This window comes from Dendrobates tinctorius, unplaced genomic scaffold (genome assembly GCF_039654945.1).
Source record: "Dendrobates tinctorius isolate UK_male_01 unplaced genomic scaffold, ASM3965494v1 ptg000203l, whole genome shotgun sequence".
Classification (NCBI taxonomy): domain Eukaryota; kingdom Metazoa; phylum Chordata; class Amphibia; order Anura; family Dendrobatidae; genus Dendrobates; species Dendrobates tinctorius.
In genome coordinates, this window is record NW_027361870.1 from 7,073,129 (window position 1) to 7,098,341 (window position 25,213).

General features: G+C 45.1%; 1 protein-coding gene across 1 annotated transcript in view; it reads left to right on the forward strand.

The window, feature by feature from the left end:
• APLF (aprataxin and PNKP like factor) overlaps positions 1-24,845 on the forward strand; it is a 182,882-nt gene extending 158,037 nt beyond the window's left edge. The window contains exons 10-11 of the mRNA XM_073553796.1: positions 7,184-7,216; positions 22,449-24,845. Coding sequence (XP_073409897.1) covers positions 7,184-7,216; positions 22,449-22,654 — 239 coding nt within the window. The 3' untranslated portion in view covers positions 22,655-24,845. The remainder of the gene's footprint in view (positions 1-7,183; positions 7,217-22,448) is intronic.
• Positions 24,846-25,213: the final 368 nt, after the last annotated feature.

Genomic DNA, 25,213 nt, shown 5'->3' on the forward strand with positions numbered 1-25,213 from the left:
AACGGGATTGGCTACTGGAAAACTATATATAGCGTGTTCCTACAGCCCTTCTTTGACAGGTTGGAGAGGAGAAAGTGCAGGTTGGAGAGAAGAGCAAGTTACTGGCGAAGATGGATGTTGTGATTGGAAATATTTTGAAGAATTTGGCGGATTTTATAGCGGAGGCGAATCGTTTGAGGGTGATTGTTCTGGAGAAGGAGAGAGCGAGACAGCAGCGCATCAGGCATCGTAGACGACGTTTGTGGATCCACCCCATCACAGCCAAGAGAATGACGCGTGGGGTCTATTCTACACTCTGCATGGACCTTCGACGAAACCCGGATAAATTTTTTGGATATGTTCGGATGAAAATTGAGAATTTTGATTACTTGGTGGAGCGCATTGCACACCTCATAAGAAAAGCGGACACCTATTGCCGCTTCTCTGTTTCACCCGCAGAGCGTCTGATGGTGACTTTAAGGTAAGCCACATTTATTGGATATGCTCGCATCAGAGCACACTTTCACTGCAATCTTGTTGGTGGTAGTTTGTATCTCCAAGTGTTATAGCTGAGTTTTGGTATGTAATGCTGTGATTTAAAACTAATTTATTGTTTTTTAATTCCCCACAGATTTCTTGCAACTGGAGAATCCCTTTCGTCACTGCATTTCCAGTACAGACTCGGGATTTCCACCATATCTGGAATAGTGAAGTACACATGCCGTGCACTGTGGGACTCCTTAGCTGAAGAGTTTTTACCAGAGCCCACAACAGAGAGGTGGATTGAAATTGCTGACAAGTTTCAACAGATATGTCAGTTTCCCAACTGCTTGGGCGCTGTGGACGGGAAACATATCCGCATTGTAAAGCCAGCCGGATCGGGATCGGAATATTTCAATTACAAGAAATATTTTTCAATTGTCCTCATGGCCATCGCTGACGCGGAATACAAATTTATTGCTGTTGATATTGGGGCCTATGGCCGCTCCAGTGACTCTCAAGTTTTCAAACTGTCTGCCATGGGGCGTAAACTGTATGGAAACACCTTCCAGTTCCCACCACCTAGACCGCTGCCGCAAACATCTGGTCCACCTATGCCATTTGTCTGTGTAGGGGATGAAGCCTTCCAGCTGTCAGAACACCTTTTGAAACCGTACTCTAGCAGAGGATTGACAAGACCAAAACGCATTTTTAATTACCGCCTCACAAGAGCAAGAAGAATGGTTGAATGTACCTTTGGTATTCTGACAGCCAAATGGCGGGTCCTATTGACTGCGATCAACCTCAAGACAGAAACTGTTGACGAGGTGATCAAAGCTTGCGTGGTACTCCACAATTTTGTTATCTGCAAGGAACCCATTTCCATTGAGGACACCTCTGAAGAAACCACCTTGCAAGATTACCATGACATTACCACTAGAAGTTCTGTGTCGGTTTCAGTAATGAGGGACAATTTTGCACTATACTTTGTCACCTCAAGGCAGAGTACACTGGCAGGATGACAGAGTGTGAAAGATTTGTGCCCAACCAAACTTGTGTACCTTCTGTACCAACAGTATATACCTTTGCCAACCAAAGTTGGCTATCTTGTCATGGTCTCTATTTTTAGCTTTAGGCCACAGGTGTGTACCTGGTTGTGTTTTATGCAAAGTATTTCACCTTTTAACAAAAGTTGTGTACATTGTTAGGAAATCACCAACAATAAACACAACTTTTTAGGTGAAATACTTTGCTTCAAACACGACCAGGAACACAACTGTGGCAAAAAGCTAAAATTTACCCACAGTTATATACCTGGTTTTGAATACCTTTTTACCTTTTAAACACCCTGTATTTAACCTTTTTTTTAAACATATTTCGCCGCAGAAAGAAATGACAGACAACCAGCGTAAACAATAATTTAACTTTTATTTAAAATATTTTTTTTTTGTAAACTGTTTTTAAAGTTAAAAAAACTTTTTTAATAAAGGTTTGAAAAAAAACTGGGCATTTTTATTACAAAACACACATTACAAATCTGTGTAGTGTGGGGTGGAAATACTGCTGGAGGGGCTGCGGGACACTTCGACACTGGGAGTGTGGAGAGAGGACTGGGATCGTGGTGGGGAAGGAACAGTTAGAGGTGATGGTGTGGAAAAAGCTACAGAATGGGTGGACATGTGGGAGGCAGAAGAGGTGGTGGGCGGTGGAGTGGAGGGTTGGGCAGGGACTGTAGGAGCAGATGATGTTGATGGAAAGTTGTATGGGGAAGGAGTTTGGTACGGGGAAGGAGTTTGGTACGGGGAAGGAGTTTGGTACGGGGCAGGTTGCTGGAAGTGGGGAGATGTCTGGTACTGGGGAGGTTGCTGGTACTGGGGAGGTTGCTGGTATGTAATAGGAGGGGGAGGATGGAAAGTGGCTGGAGGGGGTGCAGATGTAATAGGAGGGGGAGGATGGAAAGTGGCTGGAGGGGGTGCAGATGTAATAGGAGGGGGAGGATGGAAAGTGGCTGGAGGGGGTGCAGGTGGAGGAACTACAGTGGTGGGAGGTGGAGGTTGGGAGGTAACCTGCTGTAGAGCACCGTGGCACGAATGCATTACATGCATCTGCTGGGTAGGAGATAGTGTTGCCATGCGCTCCACAACAGACCTGAAAAAGGTGTGGTTTGGCGAAGATCTTGCTTCTGAATGCATGGTTTGCAGAAGTGTCTTCACCTCCAGAATGCTGGAGTTGATCTGCTGAAAGCCTGCGGAGATTTGCTCTGACAAGACTTTTAGACAGTTCTGGAAAGATACATTCAGATGCAAGAACTCTGGCGCATAAGTCTTTTCCTGACCCCTCTGCCGCTGCCGCCCAGTACCCGCAGGTGTACTAGAGGTGGCAGGGGCAGAAGGGTGGGGTAAAGGGAAAGCGATCTCCTCACCAGCAGCTTCATGTAATGTAGGCGGCCACGATGCTCCTGTGCTGGTGTATGGGACAGATGGGTCGAATGTGTGGGAAGGCTGGGAAGGTGCAGATGTACCGGGGCGGTCGAAGTGTCCCTCGGTGACGGTCTCCTCAGGGATCGCCTCAGAAGGGTCCAATCGTGCAGGCTCCCGAGTGCTGCTCACCGTGCTGTGGAATAAAGAGAAAAAAACCCAATTATAATAGTGACATGGTATGGCCCTGGCTGAAAAAAAAAAAAGTTACATCTAAACATTTTTTTGTCACATGTGGTGTGTAATATTTACCTTCTGGTGAGCATTGTCTCCCGGAGGAACGACAGGGCTCGTGCGTACTTGTACTTGCTCCTGCGTCCTCCAGATCCACTCGGGGCCCGCATCTCTTTATTGAACTCCTTCTTGAAACGATCCCTCACAGACCGCCACCGCTTCACAATTCTCTCCCCTGAAACGAGAAAGGACAAAGTGGTTAGTATACAACATCAGTGTTTCCCAAACTCCAGTCCTCATGGTCCCCAGGGGTCATGTTTTCAGGATTTCCAAAGTAAATAGAAATCCTGAACACATGATCCGTGGGGACCACGAGGACTGGAGTTCGGGAAACACTGGTTTAAATCAAGCAACCGGTACTGTATATACTTACGCTCTTTAATCTGGGCCCGAGCTTCGAGGTCCTCCCAGCGGTCCACAAGGAGCGAACAGATTTCCTCCCAGAGTCGTCGGGTAACGATAAGGTCAGCGTGGCGGCGGTCAGCCATATTCCAGAGCGGCTCCCTTTCTCTGACGAGATCGATGAGGCGGTCCACATCAATCCCTCCATCCTCACCGTCAGAGTCGGGAGCACGCTGTGAAGGCTGTTGAAGAAAAAGACAAAAATAACATAATTAGCCTCCACAAAAGAAATGAAATAAAAAGTGCAAAAAAAACAAAGCAAAAATATTTATACTTACACGCTGGTGACCGCCGCGTTGCTGTCGCCGACGACCCCGGGAGGCACTGCGAGGACCTCTTGGCCGAGCACCAGATTGGGAAGACTAGAGAAGAAAACAAAAAATGTTATGTCTTTGGATGTAGGCATTTGTTTGCTGTGTGTGGTCTGCAGAACATTGTTTTCTATGTGTTGTGTGTAGTGTGATGTTGTGTTTCTGCGTTTGATGCAAAAAACTTACCAATTGTGAGCCCACTCCAAGTGTCTGTCCACCCCTTCCTTCTTCTTCTGGGAGCTCCTCTTCATCTTGTGATTCCTGTTTTGAAGTAAAAGGCAATGAATAGACATATATTCCAGAGATGATGGATTTTGGAAATAAAAACTTACCGTCAAACGCTGACGATGCGAGGGAGGGCTCCCAGAAGAAGATGTGCTGTCTTCCTCATGGCCAGACTCCATGGCTGTGGGTGGTGTTCCTGCTGCTGCCATTGCTGCTGCTGCTGCTGCTGCAGCAGCATCTATTGGGCGGCTGTTGAATAAAGAGAAACAAAGGGCCAATGAATATCTTGATATTCCATAGCCCTAGTTTGGAGGAATGGGGGATTTGATAATTACCGTCTCTCATCTGCTGCTGGACTCCCCTCCCGTTGTTCAGCATGCTGCTCCATTTGGGGTGGTGCTGATGGTGCTGCTGCTGCAGATGTCTGCTGCCTTCTCCTGCTCCTGGTTCTTGGCTTGGGTGGCATTTTGGGTGTGGCTGAGGGTCACACTGTCTTGCTTTTATATATGTCTTGTGGGCAGAGCTACTGAGCATGCTCAGACCAAAAAAAACGGATCCGGCCGCCGGATCAGGCGCATTGCGGCCCTCATAGGCTTTCATTGTATGAAAAAGCCGGACACGCCGGATCCGGCGTGTCCGGCTTTTTCGCCGGAGACAAAAAAACGTTACAGTAGCCGTTTTTTCCAGACGCCGGATCGCGTCACATTGCCGGATCCGGCGAAAATCGGATGAAACGCATGGCCATCCGGCTCGATCCGGCTCTAATGCAAGTCAATGGGGGGGAAACCGGATCCGGCATTGCATTTCGCCGGATCCGGTTTTTGTCAAAAGCGCCGGATCGCGCCTGACGGCGAAAACCTGATGTGTGAAAGAGGCATTATGACTCTCCCTTGTCACATCACGACTTTTAAAGTTTCAGCAAAGGAATCAAAAAAATATTATAATGGGACAGAAATCAGAAATAAAAAATAAAAGTACAGCGTAACCACAGATTCAGTTTAGACAAACCCAATTACTGGTAGCGGGTCAGAATTTTCACTGATGGCTTATCTTCACCCTGTCAGTGTTTATGGGTTAAATTGAAACATGGATTCAACACGTGTGGCCTCATTTAGCCTTATCTTAGACTTATTTTTAAAAGACCTCTAAAAGTAAGATCCATAGTTTAAAAGAACATGTCCATTCTTATGAGCTGTCTATTCCCCAAATAATAGTGCTGAAGAACCTTTTTTTGCAACTTGGCATTGCCATTCCTATTATCATTAGGATGTGACATTGTCAGCCTTGATTGGACAGTGTCCGAATAAGAAAACTTCAGTACTGTAATACACAGTAAAGCAACAAAACGTGTGACCGATCATCGTCTGTAGATAATAGAAGGCAGTGGTGCAGGAAGGCTGGCTAGTAGTTGAGTTTGAGGATATTCACACTGCAGTTGAGCTGCTTCTTCTTGGGGCTTCCAACTGAATCCTCAGAAAACAAGTTTCAATCTGACAGATGTGTTAAAATGTTTAAGATGAACAGAGTGTGTAAAGTATGAACCTTTTGGGCTCCATTTTCTTTCCTTTAATCGTTGAGAGTATTTTTGCCACCCAACACAATAACATAGTAGCATAAATATCAAAATACTGACTGTCACTTCCAAACAGAAATCAGGTGTGTACAGGTGCTTACTAAAGGCCCCTTTACATTTAGCGATGCGCCAGCGATCCCGACCACGATACAACCCGGTCAGGATCACTGGTGCATTGCTAAATGGTCGCTAGTGAGCTGCCAAACAGGCAGATCTCACTAGCGATGCAGCAGCGGTCGGCGGTCGCACTTACCTTTCAGATGCGGCGAATGGTGTCCGTCTTCCGCCTACCTCCATGGCTCACTCGTCGGCACCAGCAGGAAGCCGACGACGAGAAATGGACCAGGCCGAACTCGCGCAATCAGCGATAGCCAGCGGGGGAGCCGGTCTGAGGTAAGTATCACATGTAGCGATATCGCTAGCAATATCGCTGCTGCGTCACAAAATCAGTGACGCTTTAGCGATATCGCGATGTGTGAAGCCCCCTTAAGAGTAGCCATCTCTACATACAACTAAACAAATAAGGCCGCACTCTGTAGCGCAATAGCATGCAAACATGAAATCTGAAAATTTAATTGTATTACCGCACTAGAAAATATGAAAAATTGAGAATATTTATCGCATAAATTGGCCAATTCATGAGTACCACGCAGTCACGATAATGCAATTATTGTTACTGGGAACCTGCCTAATGTAAATCCTCTCCTAGACTAAAGTCTACATCTCTATGGGAAGATATGATCCTGCTGTAACTAGATAGGTTCCCAGCAATGAGAATCGCCTTATCGTGGCTGCCGGGTACACATGAATTGGCCAGTTTATGAGCAAAGTATTCTCAATCTTTCATATTTTCCAGTGCAGTAATGCAATTCAATTTTCACATTTCATGTTTGCATGCTATAGCGCTACAGGGTGATCCTTTATTTGCCTAGTTACAATGACCTAGTTGACTACTTTTTTGTGCCCCTTTTGAAAATACACACACCGTTGGAAAGGATCATGACTCCTGTTTTTTTTTGTTTTTTTTTTCTGGTTTTTTTTTTGCACGACTTAATGAATCCGTCCAGGGCACCTTTTGAATCTCATTATTTTTTTTTATTTTTTTTTTGAGTATTCAGATGACATCCTCTGGTATAGGAAGGAACACTCTGCAAATCACAGAACAGACCTTTAGTTGTTACCATAAGCTTTTTATGCCAGAGGTATGAATTAATTCATTATTGTTGCTGTATAGGCTGGTGACGTGTATGGGATGACTTTTTTACTCATAAACTTTTTATCATTTTTTTTTTTTTTTACCAATCACTCCTCAGTTTGTTGAAGTATTGAACACTATATATTACTTATCGCCACAGATCTTGTACTTATAGCAGTGCTGCAAACCTTATAATAGCGAAAAACATAAGAAATAGTGAATTCAATAAGACGTGTAATTTGTTGTTGTATTGTTCTTTATCATAAAATGTCCTAATATCACCATATTGTGCTTTTTTTGCTCTCAGGGAGAAAGCTAAGGAAAAGAATTCCTAAAAAAGGTACTTACCTGCCTATAACCTATTATTAATTTTATTTTATTTTTTTTTTTTTTCTATTTTGTAAATTAAAAAATACCTGGTATCGTTTAACATATATGACAATATTTATTTGACATAAAAAAAATAGTAAATAACAAAAAAATGGCAATTCTGGTATTTTATCTTTTCTCCCCCAAAAAATAAATACCGTATTTTTCGCTTTATAAGACGCACCTGATTATAAGACGCACCCCCAAATGTGGTGAAGGAATAGAGAATTTTTTAATAAATGGGGTCCGTCTTATAATGCCAGTGTCCGTCTAACAAATCATATAGGGTATATGTCCCTCATAGCCCCCCCACCCTAAAATTAGCCCCCTTAATCTGGATATGGCCGCCTTATATTGAATATAGCCCCCTTGTGCTGGCACACGGGCCCCCTGTGGCTGGCACACGGGCCCCCTGTGGCTGGCACACGGGCCCCCTGTGGCTGGCACACGGGCCCCCTGTGGCTGGCACACATCACCCTGTGGCTGGCACACTGGCCCCTGTGGCTGGCACACATCACCCTGTGGCTGGCACACTGGCCCCCTGTGGCTGGCACACATCACCCTGTGGCTGGCACACTGGCCCCCCTGTGGCTGGCACACTGGCCCCCCTGTGGCTGGCACACTGGCCCCCCTGTGGCTGGCACACTGGCCCCCTGTGGCTGGCACACTGGCCCCCTGTGGCTGGCACACATCACCCTGTGGCTGGCACACTGGCCCCCCTGTGGCTGGCACACATCACCCTGTGGCTGGCACACTGGCCCCCCTGTGGCTGGCACACATCACCCTGTGGCTGGCACACTGGCCCCCCTGTGGCTGGCACACTGGCCCCCCTGTGGCTGGCACACATCACCCTGTGGCTGGCACACTGGCCCCCCTGTGGCTGGCACACTGGCCCCCCTGTGGCTGGCACACTGGCCCCCCTGTGGCTGGCACACTGGCCCCCCTGTGGCTGGCACACTGGCCCCCCTGTGGCTGGCACACTGGCCCCCCTGTGGCTGGCACACTGGCCCCCCTGTGGCTGGCACACTGGCCCCCCTGTGGCTGGCACACATCACCCTGTGGCTGGCACACTGGCCCCCTGTGGCTGGCACACATCACCCTGTGGCTGGCACACTGGCCCCCCTGTGGCTGGCACACATCACCCTGTGTTAGATATCGCCTCCATGCTGCTGCTTTTAGTAAAATAAACTCTTTCCTTACCTTCTCAGCGCTGTCCCTCCTCATGTCTCCCTCAGTGTGGTTGAGCTCCTCCTCCACTTCCTGGTTCTCAGAGCCGGTCATGTGATCAGCACAGCAGAGTGCTGATGACAGCAGCAGCAGAGACACCGGGAGATCAGCGCTGGAGGAGGTAAGGAAAGAGTTTTTTATTTTACTATGGGCAGCAGCATGGGGGCGATATCTAACACAGGGGATCATGTGCGATCAAAGGAGGGCGCAGGCAGCTATAATATGCACCGCTCCCCCAGCCAGTCACCGTGGTGCCGTTTCAGCACCATGGTGATGGACAGCGGCAGTGCATATTATATGAGCGGGAGCAGGAGATCAAAGGCTCCCTTCGGCAGCTTTTACCAGCTCACAGCACCGCTCCAAAGCTGCCCCCACCTCCCCTGGACCCTGCAGTACATATATATATATATACACCCCCTCCCCCGTATATTCGGATTATAAGACGCACCCCCTACTTTCCCCCAAAATTTGGGGGAACAAAAGTGCGTCTTATAAAGCGAAAAATACGGTAGATGGGGATAAAAGCCATAAACCAATTGTGTACTCCCTAAACAATTACAAATAAAAACTACAGCTCATCACAGAAGAAACGAGGTATTCCACAAGTCAATTAATGAAAAAATAGAAAGAAATGTTGGTTTTAGAAATATCTCAATGCAAACCAAATTTTTCATTGTGATTAAAAAAAATAATGAAATTGTAAAACAAATGTAATATATATACTGTATATATATAGTGTGTGTGTGTGTGTGTGTGTGTGTGTGTGTGTGTGTGTATATATATATATATATATATATATATATATACACACACACTGCCTTGCGAATGTTTTCAGCCCCCTGGAACTTTTCAACCTTTTCCCACATATCATGCTTCAAACATAAAGATACCAAATGTAAATTTTTGGTGAAAAATCTATAACAAGTGGAACACAATTGTGAAGTTGAACGAAATTTATTGGTTAATTTAAATTTTCTCTTTCCCCCATGACTGCACCACGGAGAGAGAGAGGGATCCGCCCTCAGGGACAGGAAACCTACAGATGAAAAAGGCGGTACCTCTCTCCCACATCAGTTGGTTTCCTGTCCCTGACGGGGAACCTACAGCACGTACCTGCAGTCGACGTGGGATGCCGGGGACCAAGCCAGTCCGGTGATAGGCAGCGGGGCTCCCTGCCTCGGCTGGGTCGAGGCCTTGCGCAGGCTCCCCCCGTAGCACCACCACCGAGGTCGGCGGGCCTTGAAGGTGAGTGGGCGAGAGGCAGAGAAGATCCGTGGACGAAGCCTGCTGATCCCAGAAGAAAAGAAAAAAAGGGGGTTGCTGTCTCCTTTAAAAGAGTGACTGCGGTCACTCAAGGAGAGCCCCCCGCCGAGCGCCAGACCCAGAGCGGCCTGCGGAGGATGGCGGCGGCCACCGGGACCGCAAAAGGTACAGGGTCGGGGCAGGACCTGGGAGCGGCCCGGAGGGGGTGGCGGCGGCCACCAGGAGCCGCAAGGTATATGCCCGCAGGGCTTGCAGCGATGGGGGTGGCGGCGGCCACCGGGAGCCACAAAGTATATCGCCGCAGGGCTTGCAGCGATGGGGGCGGCGGCGGCCACCGCGAGCCGCAAGGTATATGCCTGCACGGCTTGCAGCGATGGGGGTGGCGGCGGTCACCGCGGGCTGCTGAACGCCGGTACCGGACACGCGCGCGAGCAGCAGCTTTCTTAATGAGTCGCAGTGCACTGCTGGGAGATCCCGCAGTGCGCATGCGCGGGCGTCACTTTCGGCGAGGGCTCAGACAGCGGGGAGGAGGCGCCAAATTAAAAAAAAAAAATAGTATATATTAAAGCCCCACTAAAAGAGGAGAGGCGATCACTATGAGTGGAAAGCCTCAGAAAGAGAAGGAGACGCGGCAGCAGTCACGAGAACAACGACAGCGCGACTCCTCGCAGCAGCGCTGCAGCAGCGGTTATACAGGATCGCGGCGCAGCCAGAGCTCCACCATGGCGGCACAGCCAGAAGTGGATTCAGCGGTGGAAGTAATCCCTACGCCCGAGACGGTACCTCTCGTTCCACAAGGAGGTGAGTAATCTCCGTGAAAGCCCGCTTGCTAATATGCGATTATTAATTTTTTCTTCTCAGGGGCGCAAGTGCACAGCAAAATCCAAGCACATGGTATGTTCTATATGCACGGAGGAGCTGCCCCCTACATGGCAGAAAAAGCTCTGCGCAGCATGCATAGAGCAGACTATACAGGAGGAATCTCCGAGGTTTGCTTCAGACCTCAAAACATTCATAAGGACCCAGGTAGAGGACACCCTCAAGGGAGCTAGAACCACTAAGAAAAAATGCAGGTCCAGACATAGATCTCCGGAGTCCAGTACTAGTGAGTCAGGGAGTGAATCATCTAACTTAAGTTGTTCATCATCCTCCCAGTCATAATCATCATCCTCAGAAGGGGGATGCAGCTGCTTCCCTATTGATGAGAAGAACACACTGGTAAAAGCCGTGAGGACAACTATGGGGCTGGTAGATGAGCTCCCTAAAAAAAACAGCGGAAGAGTTGATGTTCAGTGGACTGGAACAAAAAAAAACGGAGAGTTTTTCCGGTAAATGAGAAAATCCACTCTCTAATTAAACGAGAATGGAAAAAAACAGACAAGAAGGCCCTCCTAACACCCAAGAGAAAATACCCTTTTGATGACCCGGCCTGCTCCCTATGGAGTAAAGCACCTAAACTGGATGTGGTGGTTGCAAAGGCTTCTAAAAAATTTGCCCTGCCCTTCGAAGACATGGGTACCCTGAAGGACCCAATGGATAAAAAGGCAGAAAGCTTTCTGAAAAACGCTTGGGAGGCGGCAGGAGGGGGACTAAAGCCAGCCATAGCGTCCACATGCACGGCACGCGCCCTAATGGTCTGGTTAGATCACTTAGATTCCCAAATAAAAGGGAAAGTCCCAAGAGAAACAATACAAAGGTCAGTTTCTGTAATGAAGGGAGCAGCAGCCTTCCTGGCGGATGCGTCAGTAGACTCAACTAGGTTGGCGGCCAGAGCGGCCTCCTTCTCAAATGCCGCGAGACGCGCCTTATGGCTAAAATGCTGGCCGGGAGATCTGCAGACTAAAACCAGATTGTGCGCAATACCATGTGAGGGAGAGTTCTTATTTGGCCCAACGTTAGACGACATCTTGGAGAAGGCGGGAGACAGGAAAAAATCCTTTCCCGGTTTCCCTAATCAGTCATACAAACGGTCTTTTCGGAACAGAAGATTCATGCGGCGAAGACCCCCAAAAGGAAACAGCGAAGGTTGGGAGAATAAGAGAAATAAGAACAAAGGCTTTATGTTCAACAAGCCTTCCGATAACAAAAAGCCACAATGAAGGTGCCCCCCAGGTCGGGGGAAGATTGTCCTACTTCTTCCAGGCCTGGGAAAAGATATCCGGAAGCCAGTGGATCCTGAGCATAGTAAAAGAAGGACTGAGGCTAAAATTCAATACCCTCCCCAACCATTTTTTCGTGATAACGCCCCAAAAGACACCACATGAGCAGCTGGCTCTACAACAAGAGGTCGCGAACCTGAGGGGAAAGGGGGTACTACAAGAAGTCCCCTCCCAGGACAGAGGCAAAGGCTTCTATTCCCCTCTCTTTCTCCGCAGAAAGCCAGACGGAACATACAGGGCCATAATAAATCTAAAAAGACTAAACAAGTTCCTGGAAATTCAGCGTTTCAAGATGGAAACAATAAAATCTTGTGTAAAATTGCTTCCCCCATCATGCTTCATGGCTGTATTAGACCTGAGAGACGCATACTACCATGTACCTATTCACAAAGACCACAGGAAATACCTCAGGGTGGCGGTGACAATCCAGGGGGAGATAAACATTATCAGTTCAGAGTTCTCCCCTTCGGGCTAGCTATTGCCCCAAGAGTATTTACAAAAATAATGTCGGAAGTAATGGCCCACATAAGAGAGCAAAACATCCTGATAGTCCCATACCTGGACGATCTCTTAGTAGTGGGCGTCACCTTTCACCACTGCAAACAACAATTGGACATGGTCATGGGGTCTCTAACGAATCTAGGATGGATGCTGAATTTGCCCAAATCCAAACTCGTACCAAGCCAGGTACAGGAATACTTGGGAATAATACTGGACTCAACCGAACAAAAATGTTACCTTCCACACACTAAGATTCAAAAGATGACACAGATGGTGTCACAAATGATGGCTTCCCCAGTAACTACCCTGAGAAAGGCAATGTCTCTATTAGGGTCAATGACAGCCTGCATACCAGCAGTACAGTGGGCACAAAGCCACACACAAGTCTTACAGTGGGAAATATTAGACGTAGACGTTTCCCTACACGAGAATTTAGAAAGTTGTGGGAAGCAGGGTTTGTTGCAGTCCGTGCTGCCGAGATTCACAAATCACCTGGGATGCAAGATGTTGTAGCAGTGTACTCCTTTATTTCCTCCTACGCGTTTCGGCGCCCTTCCTGGCACCTTCCTCAGGGATATTACATCAGCCATAGGAGCAGGGAATTTATAGCCCCTTACATTAGCAATTATGGGTGTGTTCTGTTTACATGTGATGTCATAATGGTCATCACTGGGGGAGGGGCCAACATTTTTGGCGGAATTTCACATAAATAGCATGATAAAACAAGAAAATGGTCCAAAACACTTGCTAAAATGTACATAAAAATCTTACAAACATAATGATGTAAAAATTTCCATAAAAAATGCAGCAGAAACATTGCTAAAATATCCAGACTATCACTGCAGAAAAAATGCTTTATAAACCCATTGTCACCCGACTTTCAGGGTAGTAGAACCCATGTATTTGCTGGTTTCAGTGTTTTCTCTTGTGACTAATGTTGAGCGCCACCATCTCACTGGTATCAGTGCCTGTGGATCGAAGGTTCTATAAACTGCTTTTTCATGACACTATCCTGTTAAATATATGGTCCTATGGTTGTTATAAAAGAATTGTTATGAAAAATTATCAAAGAAATATGTCAAAAATATTATTATTATTGTAACAAACATTCTTCTTTATTTTTGTTTTAGGAGGGGAGCAAAGAGTGGTACTGCTATTAAAATAAACTTCATAAAATATAAACCAGATTATTAGTGGTACTGGTACTGGCGCTGATACCAGTGAGATGGTGGCGCTCAACATTAGTCACAAGAGAAAACACTGAAACCAGCAAATACATGGGTTCTACTACCCTGAAAGTCGGGTGACAATGGGTTTATAAAGCATTTTTTCTGCAGTGATAGTCTGGATATTTTAGCAATGTTTCTGCTGCATTTTTTATGGAAATTTTTACATCATTATGTTTGTAAGATTTTTATGTACATTTTAGCAAGTGTTTTGGACCATTTTCTTGTTTTATCATGCTATTTATGTGAAATTCCGCCAAAAATGTTGGCCCCTCCCCCAGTGATGACCATTATGACATCACATGTAAACAGAACACACCCATAATTGCTAATGTAAGGGGCTATAAATTCCCTGCTCCTATGGCTGATGTAATATCCCTGAGGAAGGTGCCAGGAAGGGCGCCGAAACGCGTAGGAGGAAATAAAGGAGTACACTGCTACAACATCTTGCATCCCAGGTGATTTGTGAATCTCGGCAGCGCGGACTGCAACACACCCTGCTTCCCACAACTTTCTGAAGGTTTTTCCACGTGCGAGTGGTTGGTGGAGGTCCTGCAGCAGCTGATTCTGTGATATGCTCTCAAGCCAGTTGTGGGTTACACAACTGGAATAGGTGAGTGGAACTGTATTATACCGCTCATACTTCTAGTGTCACTAGTGATAGGGCACTATTGCGCCTCTTGTTCCCCCCACCATTTTTGTATTGATACACGAGAATTTAGACAGGCGGTTAAATATCTCACCAAGCACAATACACTCCTTAGCGTGGTGGACAGACCCAGCCAATCTAACCAAGGGGGTCTCTTGGGCATTACCAGCGGCTAAGATCTTAACTACAGATGCAAACCCCTGGGGGTGGGGTGCACACCTAGGCAGCCAGATAGCGCTAGGGCCCTGGGCTCAAGAAAGACAGTCAGCTTCCTCAAACATGAAAGCTGCTGGCAGTGAAGCTAGCTCTCGTTCATTTTCTAGACTCACTTCGCTCCCAACACAGAAGGGTCTTTTCAGACAACCAAGTAGTGGTAGCATATCTAAACCACCAGGGAGGCACCAGATCTCGAGCACTGATGGAAGTAACAAAATCCATCTTTCACCTAGTGGAACACAATCTGGAATCCCTGACAGCCCTCCACATAAACCGAACAGCAGACTTCTTGAGCAGCACACGCCTAAAGCAGGGGGAGTGGGAACTAAGCCAGTCGGTCTTCAACCAGATTGTGAACCTCTGGGGCCGGCCAGAAATAGACATATTTGCAAACAGTCAGAACCGGAAATTGGAAGCCTTCTGCTCAATAGATCCCCGGGGGGGGGCCAGTAGCTCTAGATGCCTTCACGATTCCCTGGGATTACCATCTGGCTTACGCTTTCCCTCCAATATCTCTTATTCCCTTAGTACTGAGGAAAATACGGGGGGACAAAGCGATGGTAGTAGTAATAGCACCCTTCTGGCCCCGGAGAATATGGTTCCCCTGGGTTCTGCCAGAATCTCCAGTCCTGCTATCCCAGGGACCAGTGTATCACCCACACATAAAAAACCTACACATGACAGCTTGGCTTTTGAGAGGGAACTCCTAAGCAATAGGGGCTTCTCATCAAACTTGGTAACCACGTTACTGCAAAGTAGAAAACCAGTAACCACTATGGCATATGGGAAAGTATAGAAAAAATTCATATCAATATCAGATTCTGACCCAACGGGGGAGATCCCATTAGGAAAAATTCTGTAATTCCTACAGAAGGGGTTGGAAAAGGGACTAGCTACAAGCACCCTGAAAGTACAGGTGGCGGCCTTAGGGGCTTTGTATAATCATGACTTAGCCGGGAATCGGTCGGTTAGGAGGTTCATGAGGGCCGCAAGTAGATCTAGGCCGATCCCCCTACGTACCACCCCCCCTTGGGATCTAAACCTAGTATTGAACGTACTAACCAAGTCTCCCTTCGAACCCCTGGCGGAGGCTCCCTTAAAAATATTATCCCTTAAGACCTGCCTCCTCGTAACCTTAACTTCCGCCCGCCGCATTAGTGATATACAAGCTTTGTCTGCCTACTCACCCTTCACGCAAGTTCTGGATGATAGGGTAGTTCTTAGAACCGACCCAGCATATCTTCCCAAGGTGTCCTCACAGTTTCATAGGACCCAGGAAATCTTCCTACCCTCCTTCTGTCCCAATCCCAAAAACAAAACAGAGGAGGTATGGCACACTTTAGACGTAAAAAGATGCCTGGTCCAGTATTTAACAACCACAAGTGAGCTTAGGAAGGATAGGGCTCTGTTTGTCTGTTTTCAGGGTCCTCAAAAGGGTCAAAAAGCATCAAAGGCCACACTGGCGAGATGGATAAGAGAGGCCATCACCCTATCCTACTCCTCCTGTGGGGCGGCCATCCTGGAGGACGTAAGGGCCCATTCAACCAGGGCACTGGCATCATCTTGGGCGGAGAAAGCCGACGCTTCAATAGAACAGATATCTAGAGCTGCCACTTGGTCTTCCCCCTCCACATTTTTCAAACATTACCGTCTAGACTTGACCTCCTCTTCAGATCTCACCTTTGGGAAAAGGGTTCTGGAAGCGGTGGTCCCTCCCTAGATGTACAATCTTTGTAATTCTCTCCGTGGTGCCGTCATGGGGGAAAGAGAAAATTGTAGTTACTTACCGATAACGGTATTTCTCTGATCCCATGACGGCACCCGTACATCCCCTCCCCTTCACACACACAGGTGTGCACATTAGAGTGAGTTAGTTAGCTTTAGTACTTAGCCACACGGTGCCTCTATTAAGCTTAAGTTGAGTAATTTGATTAATTTTGGATTTTTTATAACCATTTGAGTTGCAGCTGAAAGTTCAGTGTAATGCTCTGTAAACCAACTGATGTGGGAGAGAGGTACCGCCTTTTGAACAGCAGTTTTCAGGTCTTTCCACAGATTCTCGATTGGATTCAAGTCTGGACTTTGACTTGGCCATTCTAACATCTGGATATGTTTATTTTTGAACCATTCCATTGCAGATTTTGCTTTATGTTTGGAATCATTTTCTTGTTGGAAGACAAATCTCTGTCCCAGTCTCAGGTCTTTTGCAGACTCCAACAGGTTTTCTTCAAGAATGGTCCTGTATTTGGCTCCATCCATCATCCCATCAATTATGACCATCTTCCCTGTCCCTGCTGAAGAAAATCAGGCCCAAACCATGATGCTGCCACCACCATGTTTGACAGTGGGGATGGTGTGTTCAGGGTGATGAGCTGTGTTGCCTTTACGCCAAACATATCATTTGGCATTGTTGCCAAAAAGTTCGATTTTGGTTTCATCTGACCAGAGCACCTTCTTCCACATGTTTGGTGTGTCTCCCAGGTGGCTTGTTGCAAACTTTAAATGACACTTTTTATGGATGTCTTTGAGACATGGCTTTCTTTCCACTGTTCCATAAAGGCCAGGTTTGTGCAGTGTACGACTGATTGTTGTCCTATGGACAGACTGTCCCACCTCAGCTGTAGATCTCTGCAGTTCAAACAGAGTGATCATGGGCCTCTTGGCTGCATCTCTGATCAGTCTTCTCCTTGTTTGAGATGAAAGTTTAGCGGGACGGTCGGCTCTTGGTAGATTTGCAGTGGTATGATACTCCTTCCATTTCAATATGATCTTTTGCACAGTGCTCCTTGGGATGTTTAAAGTTTTGGAAATCATTTTGTATCCAAATCCGGCTTTAAACTTCTCTACAACAGTATCACGGACCTGCCTGTTGTGTTCCTTGGTCTTCATGATGCTCTCTGTGCTTCCAACAGAACCCTGAGACTATCACAGAGCAGATGCATTTATACGGAGACTTGATTACACACAGGTGGATTATATTTATCATCATTAGTCATTTAGGACAACATTGAATCATTCAGAGATCCACCATGAACCTCTGGAGTGAGTTTGCTGCATTGAAAGTAAAGGGGCTGAATAATATTGCATGTCCCACTTTTCAGTTTTTGAATTTCCACAAAAATTTGAAATAACCAATAAATTTCGTTGAACTTCACAATTGTGTTCCACTTGTTGATTCTTCACCAAAAATTTACATTTGGTATCTTTATATTTGAAGCATGATATGTGGGAAAAGGTTGAAACGTTCCAGGGGGCCAAATACTTTTGCAATGAAAAGGAGGATGAATGAACTCATGGAGATCAACATCCGACACTGCGGAGACACCATCACGTGTTTCTCAACGCAGTGATTCTAGAGCACTGCCCCCATCCCTTATGGGAAATATGTAAAACATGCAAAACAGAAGCCGCGGAGACACCATCACATGTTTCTCAACGCAAGCAGTGACCAGCCAGGTCTTTGTCCGGGAAGGAACAACCACGGGAAGGGTAGTCTCCAATGAAGGAAACCACCTGTGCCAAAACATGGTATCCATCCACATACAGCTGTTTCGGGGTATTGCCCCTCATCAGTGTGGAGTAGGAAACTGGCTGGTAGGAGCAATGCCTAGTAAAAAGACTATGAAAAGGAGGATGAATGAACTCATGGAGATCAACATCCGACACTGAGGAGACACCATCACGTGTTTCTCAACGCAGTGATTCTAGAGCATTGCCCCCATCCCTTATGGGAAATATGTAAAACATGCAAAACAGAAGCCGCGGAGACACCATCACATGTTGGTTCATTCATCCTCCTTCTCATAGTCTTTTTACTAGGCATTGCTCCTACCAGCCAGTTTCCTACTCCACACTGATGAGGGGCAATACCCCGAAACAGCTGTATGTGGATGGATACCATGTTTTGGCATAGGTGGTTTCCTTCATTGGAGACTGCCCTTCCCGTGGTTGTTCCTTCCCGGGCAAAGACCTGGCTGGTCACTGCTTGCGTTGAGAAACATGTGATGGTGTCTCCGCGGCTTCTGTTTTGCAAATACTTTTGCAAGGCACTGTGCATATGCGCGTAAATTTGATTTTTTTTTCACCACTTTTAAATAATACAGAAAAGAAACAAGACGTATTTGGTGCCTGCATAATTGTACTGATGAGCATAATCATATTGCAAAGTCATTTTAGAACGGAGAGGATTTTTAATAACCCGTAAATTGTAAACGTGCTTCTTTTATACAACAACTTTGAAATTAAAGAATTTGAGAATAACCGTTTAATTAATACGGGTCTGATTGTTCGCTTGTAAAAGTGTGCTGATATTTTAATAAGCAACAAAACAGTACTAAGCAGTTAATCCAAATGCCACCTGACAATCTAGTAATAATATCACATTAATATTTACGACATGAATTAATTCCCTATTTTTTTACCTTCATAATTGTGATGATTTCCTGGTAAGCTCATTCTTTCAGTATTCTTAATCGAGCAATAAATAAAATTTTTGCTTTGGGCAATACGTATTATTTTTTTTTCTTTTAGAAAAACGCAGTGATCCGCTTTCGCTGTGCATCATACCGCATTCAGGGCTGAACTCCGCTCTGTAATTTGTTCAATCGTTAACACTGTAGAAATCACATTTGAGTGACATTCTCTAGGAATTTTCGGAGGCAAAATATTAATGCAAATATCTGGCCCATCCATCAGTGTTATTAGCCACATTTCTTCGGCTAAATTACATTTGCACAGGATTATTGTTTAGGTGATTTCAGGCTCCTGTCTTTCACCCTGACCGGGATCAATGTAATGCAAAGTACCAAATAGCCAATACTAAAATGTTTTGATAAATACTGTGCCCAAAGCTTAAAAATCTAAAATCACACTAATATTTTTTGTTTATTGATCTTCAGTTTTGGATGATAAAATTTAATTTTCTGATTTTTTTTTTTTTTTCCTTTTTATTCCTCCTTTGATAATTTATTTGATTTTTTCTTTCTTTAATTCTTTAGTTTCTTTTTTTTCACATTGTTACTCAGCTATAATCCCTTCCTTGAATTATTCCAATCAATTCTTGTAATATATTTGTATTAACTATTAAATAATTTTTGGGGCATCTTTTCTTAGACCTTAACAAGATTTTATGGTCGTGTTTTTTGTTTTTTGCTGTTTTCTTTTGTACAACTACTGCAAAAAAAACAAAAAAAAAACTGAAGTGCACTGAGTTAATAAGGCCTTGGAGCCTCCACACACATCAGATTTCTTATACAGTTCGTACATGTCCCCTCTGATTTGTAAAGTGCTGGAAAATTTGTTGGCACTATAGAAATGGGGAAAAAAATACATTATCAATGTTCTCTAGCCAATTTTGGTGGAAAATAGGAATCTGGCATTAGCAATTCAGTTTCCTGTTTTTCTTCTCAAGTCAGATAAGCCACTGTCAGATGATTCTGGCAGCGGCTTGCTCCGCTGTCTTAGAGAACACGAAGTCAGGAGAGATGGCTGTTATTGTATGATCAGCTTTAAAAGTGTAAAATATCGATCTGAGACGTTAATGGTGTATCTACTGGAGATGTCTTACGTTTCTGATAGATGTGCATTTTCCTTCTCAAACATATCTGAGCACTTTTGCTCAACTATTTCCTAAACTTCGATAGAGGTAAACAGCGAGACCAATTCACAGCAGCACAAGACGGAGTACAGTTCTCAGATAGGTGCGAGTCCAAGAGTCTATTGATTTGCCAAAAATGCTTGAGATGATGATACCCATTTTAAGAGAAATGGTTAGGCTGTGATTGTGGCTTTAAAGTGCTGCCTATCAGCTACATGTTTCCTGATCGGCGGTCTTTTAATAGCGTTTTTAAACAGATTTCCTGCACTTCCGCTGTGCACAGATTGGTAATAGAATGGTTTGGTGCACATAGATTGTCATTGTTTTCGGCAGCACAGATCCTATTTTCACAGAATGATGTGCTGCTAAGGACAATGGTTTTTAAATAGGTTGTCCACTACTTTTTCTTTGATGACCCACCATAGGTCATCAACATCTGATCAGCTGGGGTCAGATACTCGGCATTCTCGCCGATCAGCTGTTATCGGCTGCAGCCAGGTGTAAATACTTGCGGAGCTTGTGTTCTCTTGATAGTGGCCGCCGCAGAGTACTACACATCCACCTCATATTCAATTTTAAGATGGAGCAGCTCCGCAAGTGAGTATATCCGGCCTGCGACCGCCAACACAAATAACAGCTGATCGGCAGGGGTGCCAGGTGTTGGACCCTGTCCCATCAGACATTGATGACCTAGCCTAAGGCGAGGTCATCAGTAGTGATGAGTGCAAGATTTTCGTTACTCAGGTTTGCCGAGGGTTCTCTCGATTATGCACCAAGTATCACAGGTGCTCGATTGACATGTTAGAGTCCCCGCACCCACATGTTTCGTGGCTGTTAGACAGGGACAAAACATGCAGTGATTGCCTGTGTTTGATAAGCAATCCCCCATGTTTTGTGGCTGTCTAACATGCAACGAAGCATGCAGCCGCGGGAATTGAACATGTCACTCGAGCACCTGCGATACTCTGTACATACCCGAGAACCCTCGGCAAACCCGAGTTACAAGCACTTGCACTCATCACTAGTCATCAATGAAAAAGTAAAAGTAGTGGACAACCTCTTTAAGTGTAATTAGATATAATCTCAACCGACGACCAAGTGTTAGAGAACCTGTCACCAGAATTAGCGGTATGAACCTGCAGAGATATGCGGATAGCCCACATGCAACCGAATGCAGCGGGGAGAAAATGAACTTTATTCTCCCCACCAGCTTTCGGTTTCAGTCATGGGGGCCCTGACTAACAGCTGAGCCCCAATTCAAAGCGAGTGTCTGTAAGGTTCCGGGGGCGCAGTTACAGCAGTCACTCTGTAGTCTTAAGGCCCCGTCTCACTAAGCGACTCACCAGCGATCCCGACACCGATATGAAGGTGTCAGGATCGCTGGTAAGTCGCTATGTGATCGCTGGTGAGCTGTCACACAGACAGCTTCACCAGCGATCAGCACAGCGACGCCGAGTGCCCGGCATCGCTGGCTATCGCTGTAGAAAATAGTATCACTGGGACCGGAGCGTGGAGAGAGGCAGGATGGCTGAACAGGACGTCGGAAGGTGAGAATAACTATATTTTTTATTTTTTTTTATTATTTTTTTACACCTGATCGCTGTTCTCCCGCTGTCACACACAGCGATGCGTGCTGGCCAGCGGGAGACCAGCGACCAAAGAAATGTCCAGAGGTTTCTTCCAGCGATCAGCGATACCGGCAGGGGGGCCGCTCGCTGATCGCTGTCACACACAGCAATCTCGCTGGTGAGATCGCTGTTACGTCACAAAAGTTGTGACTCAGCAGCGATCTCGCTACCGAGATTGCTTAGTGAGACGGGGCCTTTAGAGCAATGACTGACCCAGCAGCACCCCCGCCCCTTTAACTGAACACCAAATGATGGCGGGAGGAGAATAAAGATCATTTTGCTGCGTCCAGGCAGCATAATAACGCTATTAATCTGCAGATTAACCCCATATCTGCAGGTTAATGGCTTTATTCCTAGTGACAGGTTCCCTTTAAACTCGTTTGTCATGTTAGTCTTCTTTACACTGCACGATTATCCTGAAACGAGCATTACTTGGAACGCTCGTTTACGATAATTGGACAGTGTAAATGCCTCCAGATTCCCAGTTGTCAGTTTGTTCGTACATTTCTAGGAAGAATTAACAGGAGGAATGAAAGAAAACCTGCTCCAGAATTGTTATTTTATGGCAAATACAAGTATTTATTATAATGGACAAGTCAGATGAGGTGATAGTGTCTGTTGTTTTTTTTTGTTTTGTTTTGTTTTTTTAAGAGTCTGTTTAATTTGAGTTGTTATATCCTTGCCATCAATTATTACCTAGATGTATAAAGGATCACAACTAATTTCATTGCTCCCCAGCCAAAAGAAGTGTTTTGGATGATGACAGTGACAACGATGGAGAAGAAAATGATTACGATTTAGAAGACAGCTTCATTGACGATGATGAAGAGGAGGATTTCGACATCACCGATGAAGATTCGGACTGGATGCCGGAGTCACAAGACAGTGAAGATGTGAATACTCTGTTAAAGGAAGCCAAAAAATTTGTGAGAGGGAAGCGTTGATTTTACTTTTTTTTTTTTTTAAACATGTGCAGCACTGATGTGTAATAATTTGGTGCTTCCTTTTATTTTTAATTTTACTGAATTTGCTATTGTAAGGATATCTATATTTTATACATAATCTATCATTATAAGATAATAAAGTTAATAAGAATGAAAAGTTGAGCTTTTTTAACCATTTTATAAACTGCATTATCTTGCGTGCGCCTACCTGTCCAATACAGTTCTGTAGACAGTTTGTAGCCTGTCTTTTATTTAGCAATGCATTTACCGCAAACCAGTAGATATAAAATATAGAAATTAGGCAGCCATTTTGTTTCCATGGGGTGTATAGATCATTAGTGGTGGGTTCAATAATAGAAATCTTCTCTCTTCTGCACCTATTTATTTACCAGCTCAGGAATGGAGTGAGAGGATCTCTGAATAGATGAGATTGTGAATGGAGTGGGTTAGTGCAATGTGTTAAGGTGGCTTTACATATCAGCTAGCTTCCAGTCGAATGCTAGTTTGGCCAACGGCTATCTCTCCTGACCCTTTTCCGCATACATTCACGCTTGGGTCACCTTGCTTGCAAGTGTTTTGTATAGAGAGGTGGAGTAAACCACTGATGGACATCTCTGACAGCCGCTCCAGGGAGCATAATACCACTGGTCCATTAAGTTCAAAATACTCAGTCCCTCTCTCCCCCAAAATAGTCAAGAAGTTCTTGGATGGACTGCTGAACCAGGCTGTCGACGTCTGCACCCTCATGCCACTAGAGTAGTGACTACCACATAGATCGCAGTATCGCCTAAGAACGTAGTGGAGAAAGCTTGTGTGGTCCAATGTTCAGTGAAAACCAATTATGTCACTATAGAGCACATTACAAATACCAATGTCAGAGTTATAAAAAAAAAAAGTGGGCATATACATGAGATTTTTATGCATTTGATCTGCCCAATGGAAAGATCAATAAGGTTGTTAGGCTGAAAAAAATTCTGGAAGTACAGGATGGATTAAAAAACAACTAAAATATTGTAAACTCACCCCTTTAATTCCTTTGACTTCAGCAAAGGCAGCTGCAGTTGTCAATGGCGGTTCCACCTTCTTCAGTCACCTGACTGCTGGGACATATGATTGGCTGTAGAGGTCAGGTGACTAGAATTCATTTGTCACCTAACCACTGTAAGGAATTCATCAGGTCTTGTGACTGAAGAAAGTGATATTGATGCTTTCTGACCACTGGAGTGTCCTATGTTTCACCACAGGGTTTAGAGCAAGTGAGTACACATCATCACTTTATTTTTTTACACTTCTTTTGTGTCTGTAAACAGATTTGCAAATCTGACAGTCCTTTGCCTTTTCCTTGTTTTTCTGAAGTTAAAAAAAGCCCTCCTCCCATCAAAGATTTTTTTTTCAGTCCTCATATTATGCATCAATGTGTACTTACAATTGCTCATTTTGCCTTTCCTCCCAGTGAATTCTTCTCTTTCCTCTGCTCTATGTAGAAACATGAAATCTCTTTTCCCTGCATGACTCAATCCCCTCAACTCCTGACACTGCTGCTCCTCCTTCCCTCACCCGGGATAGACTTTTGCAGTGACTTATGACCTGTGCAGAGAAAATTGACCTCCTATTTCTAAATAGGAGCTTGGAAGGATTCAGCTAATCAGTTTTTAATCACGTGATGTCATAAACCTCGTGGAAGAGTGAAGAATTAACTGGTTAGAAAGGACAAATGAGCAATTGTAAGTACACAATGCTATATAATATGACTGCTATATATTAAGAGGAGGTGGTGGGAGGAGGAGGGCTTCTTTAAGCAGTGCTGTCACATATACTTTTGTATATTCCTTTTCCCCTGGCCCCCCACTCCTCCTCAAACCCCTCTAACTTCCCATCCCTACCTCTCATATTCACTAAACAGCGCTACTTTCAGCTGATAATTGAGCTTGGATAATATTTTTATTTTTCCCCAGTATCTTAGGTGTGTAAGATATTGATTGATTAGGTGTGTAAGTGTTGATGCAATTTTTTTTTCCTCCTATAAATTGCTCCAACCCGTTTTGGCCATGAATTGATTGTTAGGGAATGTATCCGTATTGAAATCTGTGTATAGTAGAGTTTCTTGCCCTTGAATGTATGCTGTTTTGGAACGATTCTTGATTGCTGGACCTGCCAATGTTGTGTTCAATAAATTGTGAAAAGTTTTAAACATGGCTATGTGTGATTATCATTGTTGAAATTTCCTATATATCCAGGCAAAGCTGTGTGACCGCAGCCACTGTTAGTGGTAGGCCTTGGATACATGGCACAATCGGTGCAGTCAGTACATGGCAAGTAAACTGTTCAAAAATGCAAAAATTATCCCTTTCACGATGCTTTGCAAAACTAGCTCTGCCATCCAAGTAACCGTATCCAAATTACTGACAATGGAAAGGTTATCTTCCGTAAAGGTTTCCTAAAATCGTGTTATACTCTTCTTCGTTGGAGTCTAATTCCAAGAAAATTCAAATTAAGTAATAAATATGAATCTGGATCCAATCAACCAAACCAGACTTTTCTCACTTCTTCCCATGATCG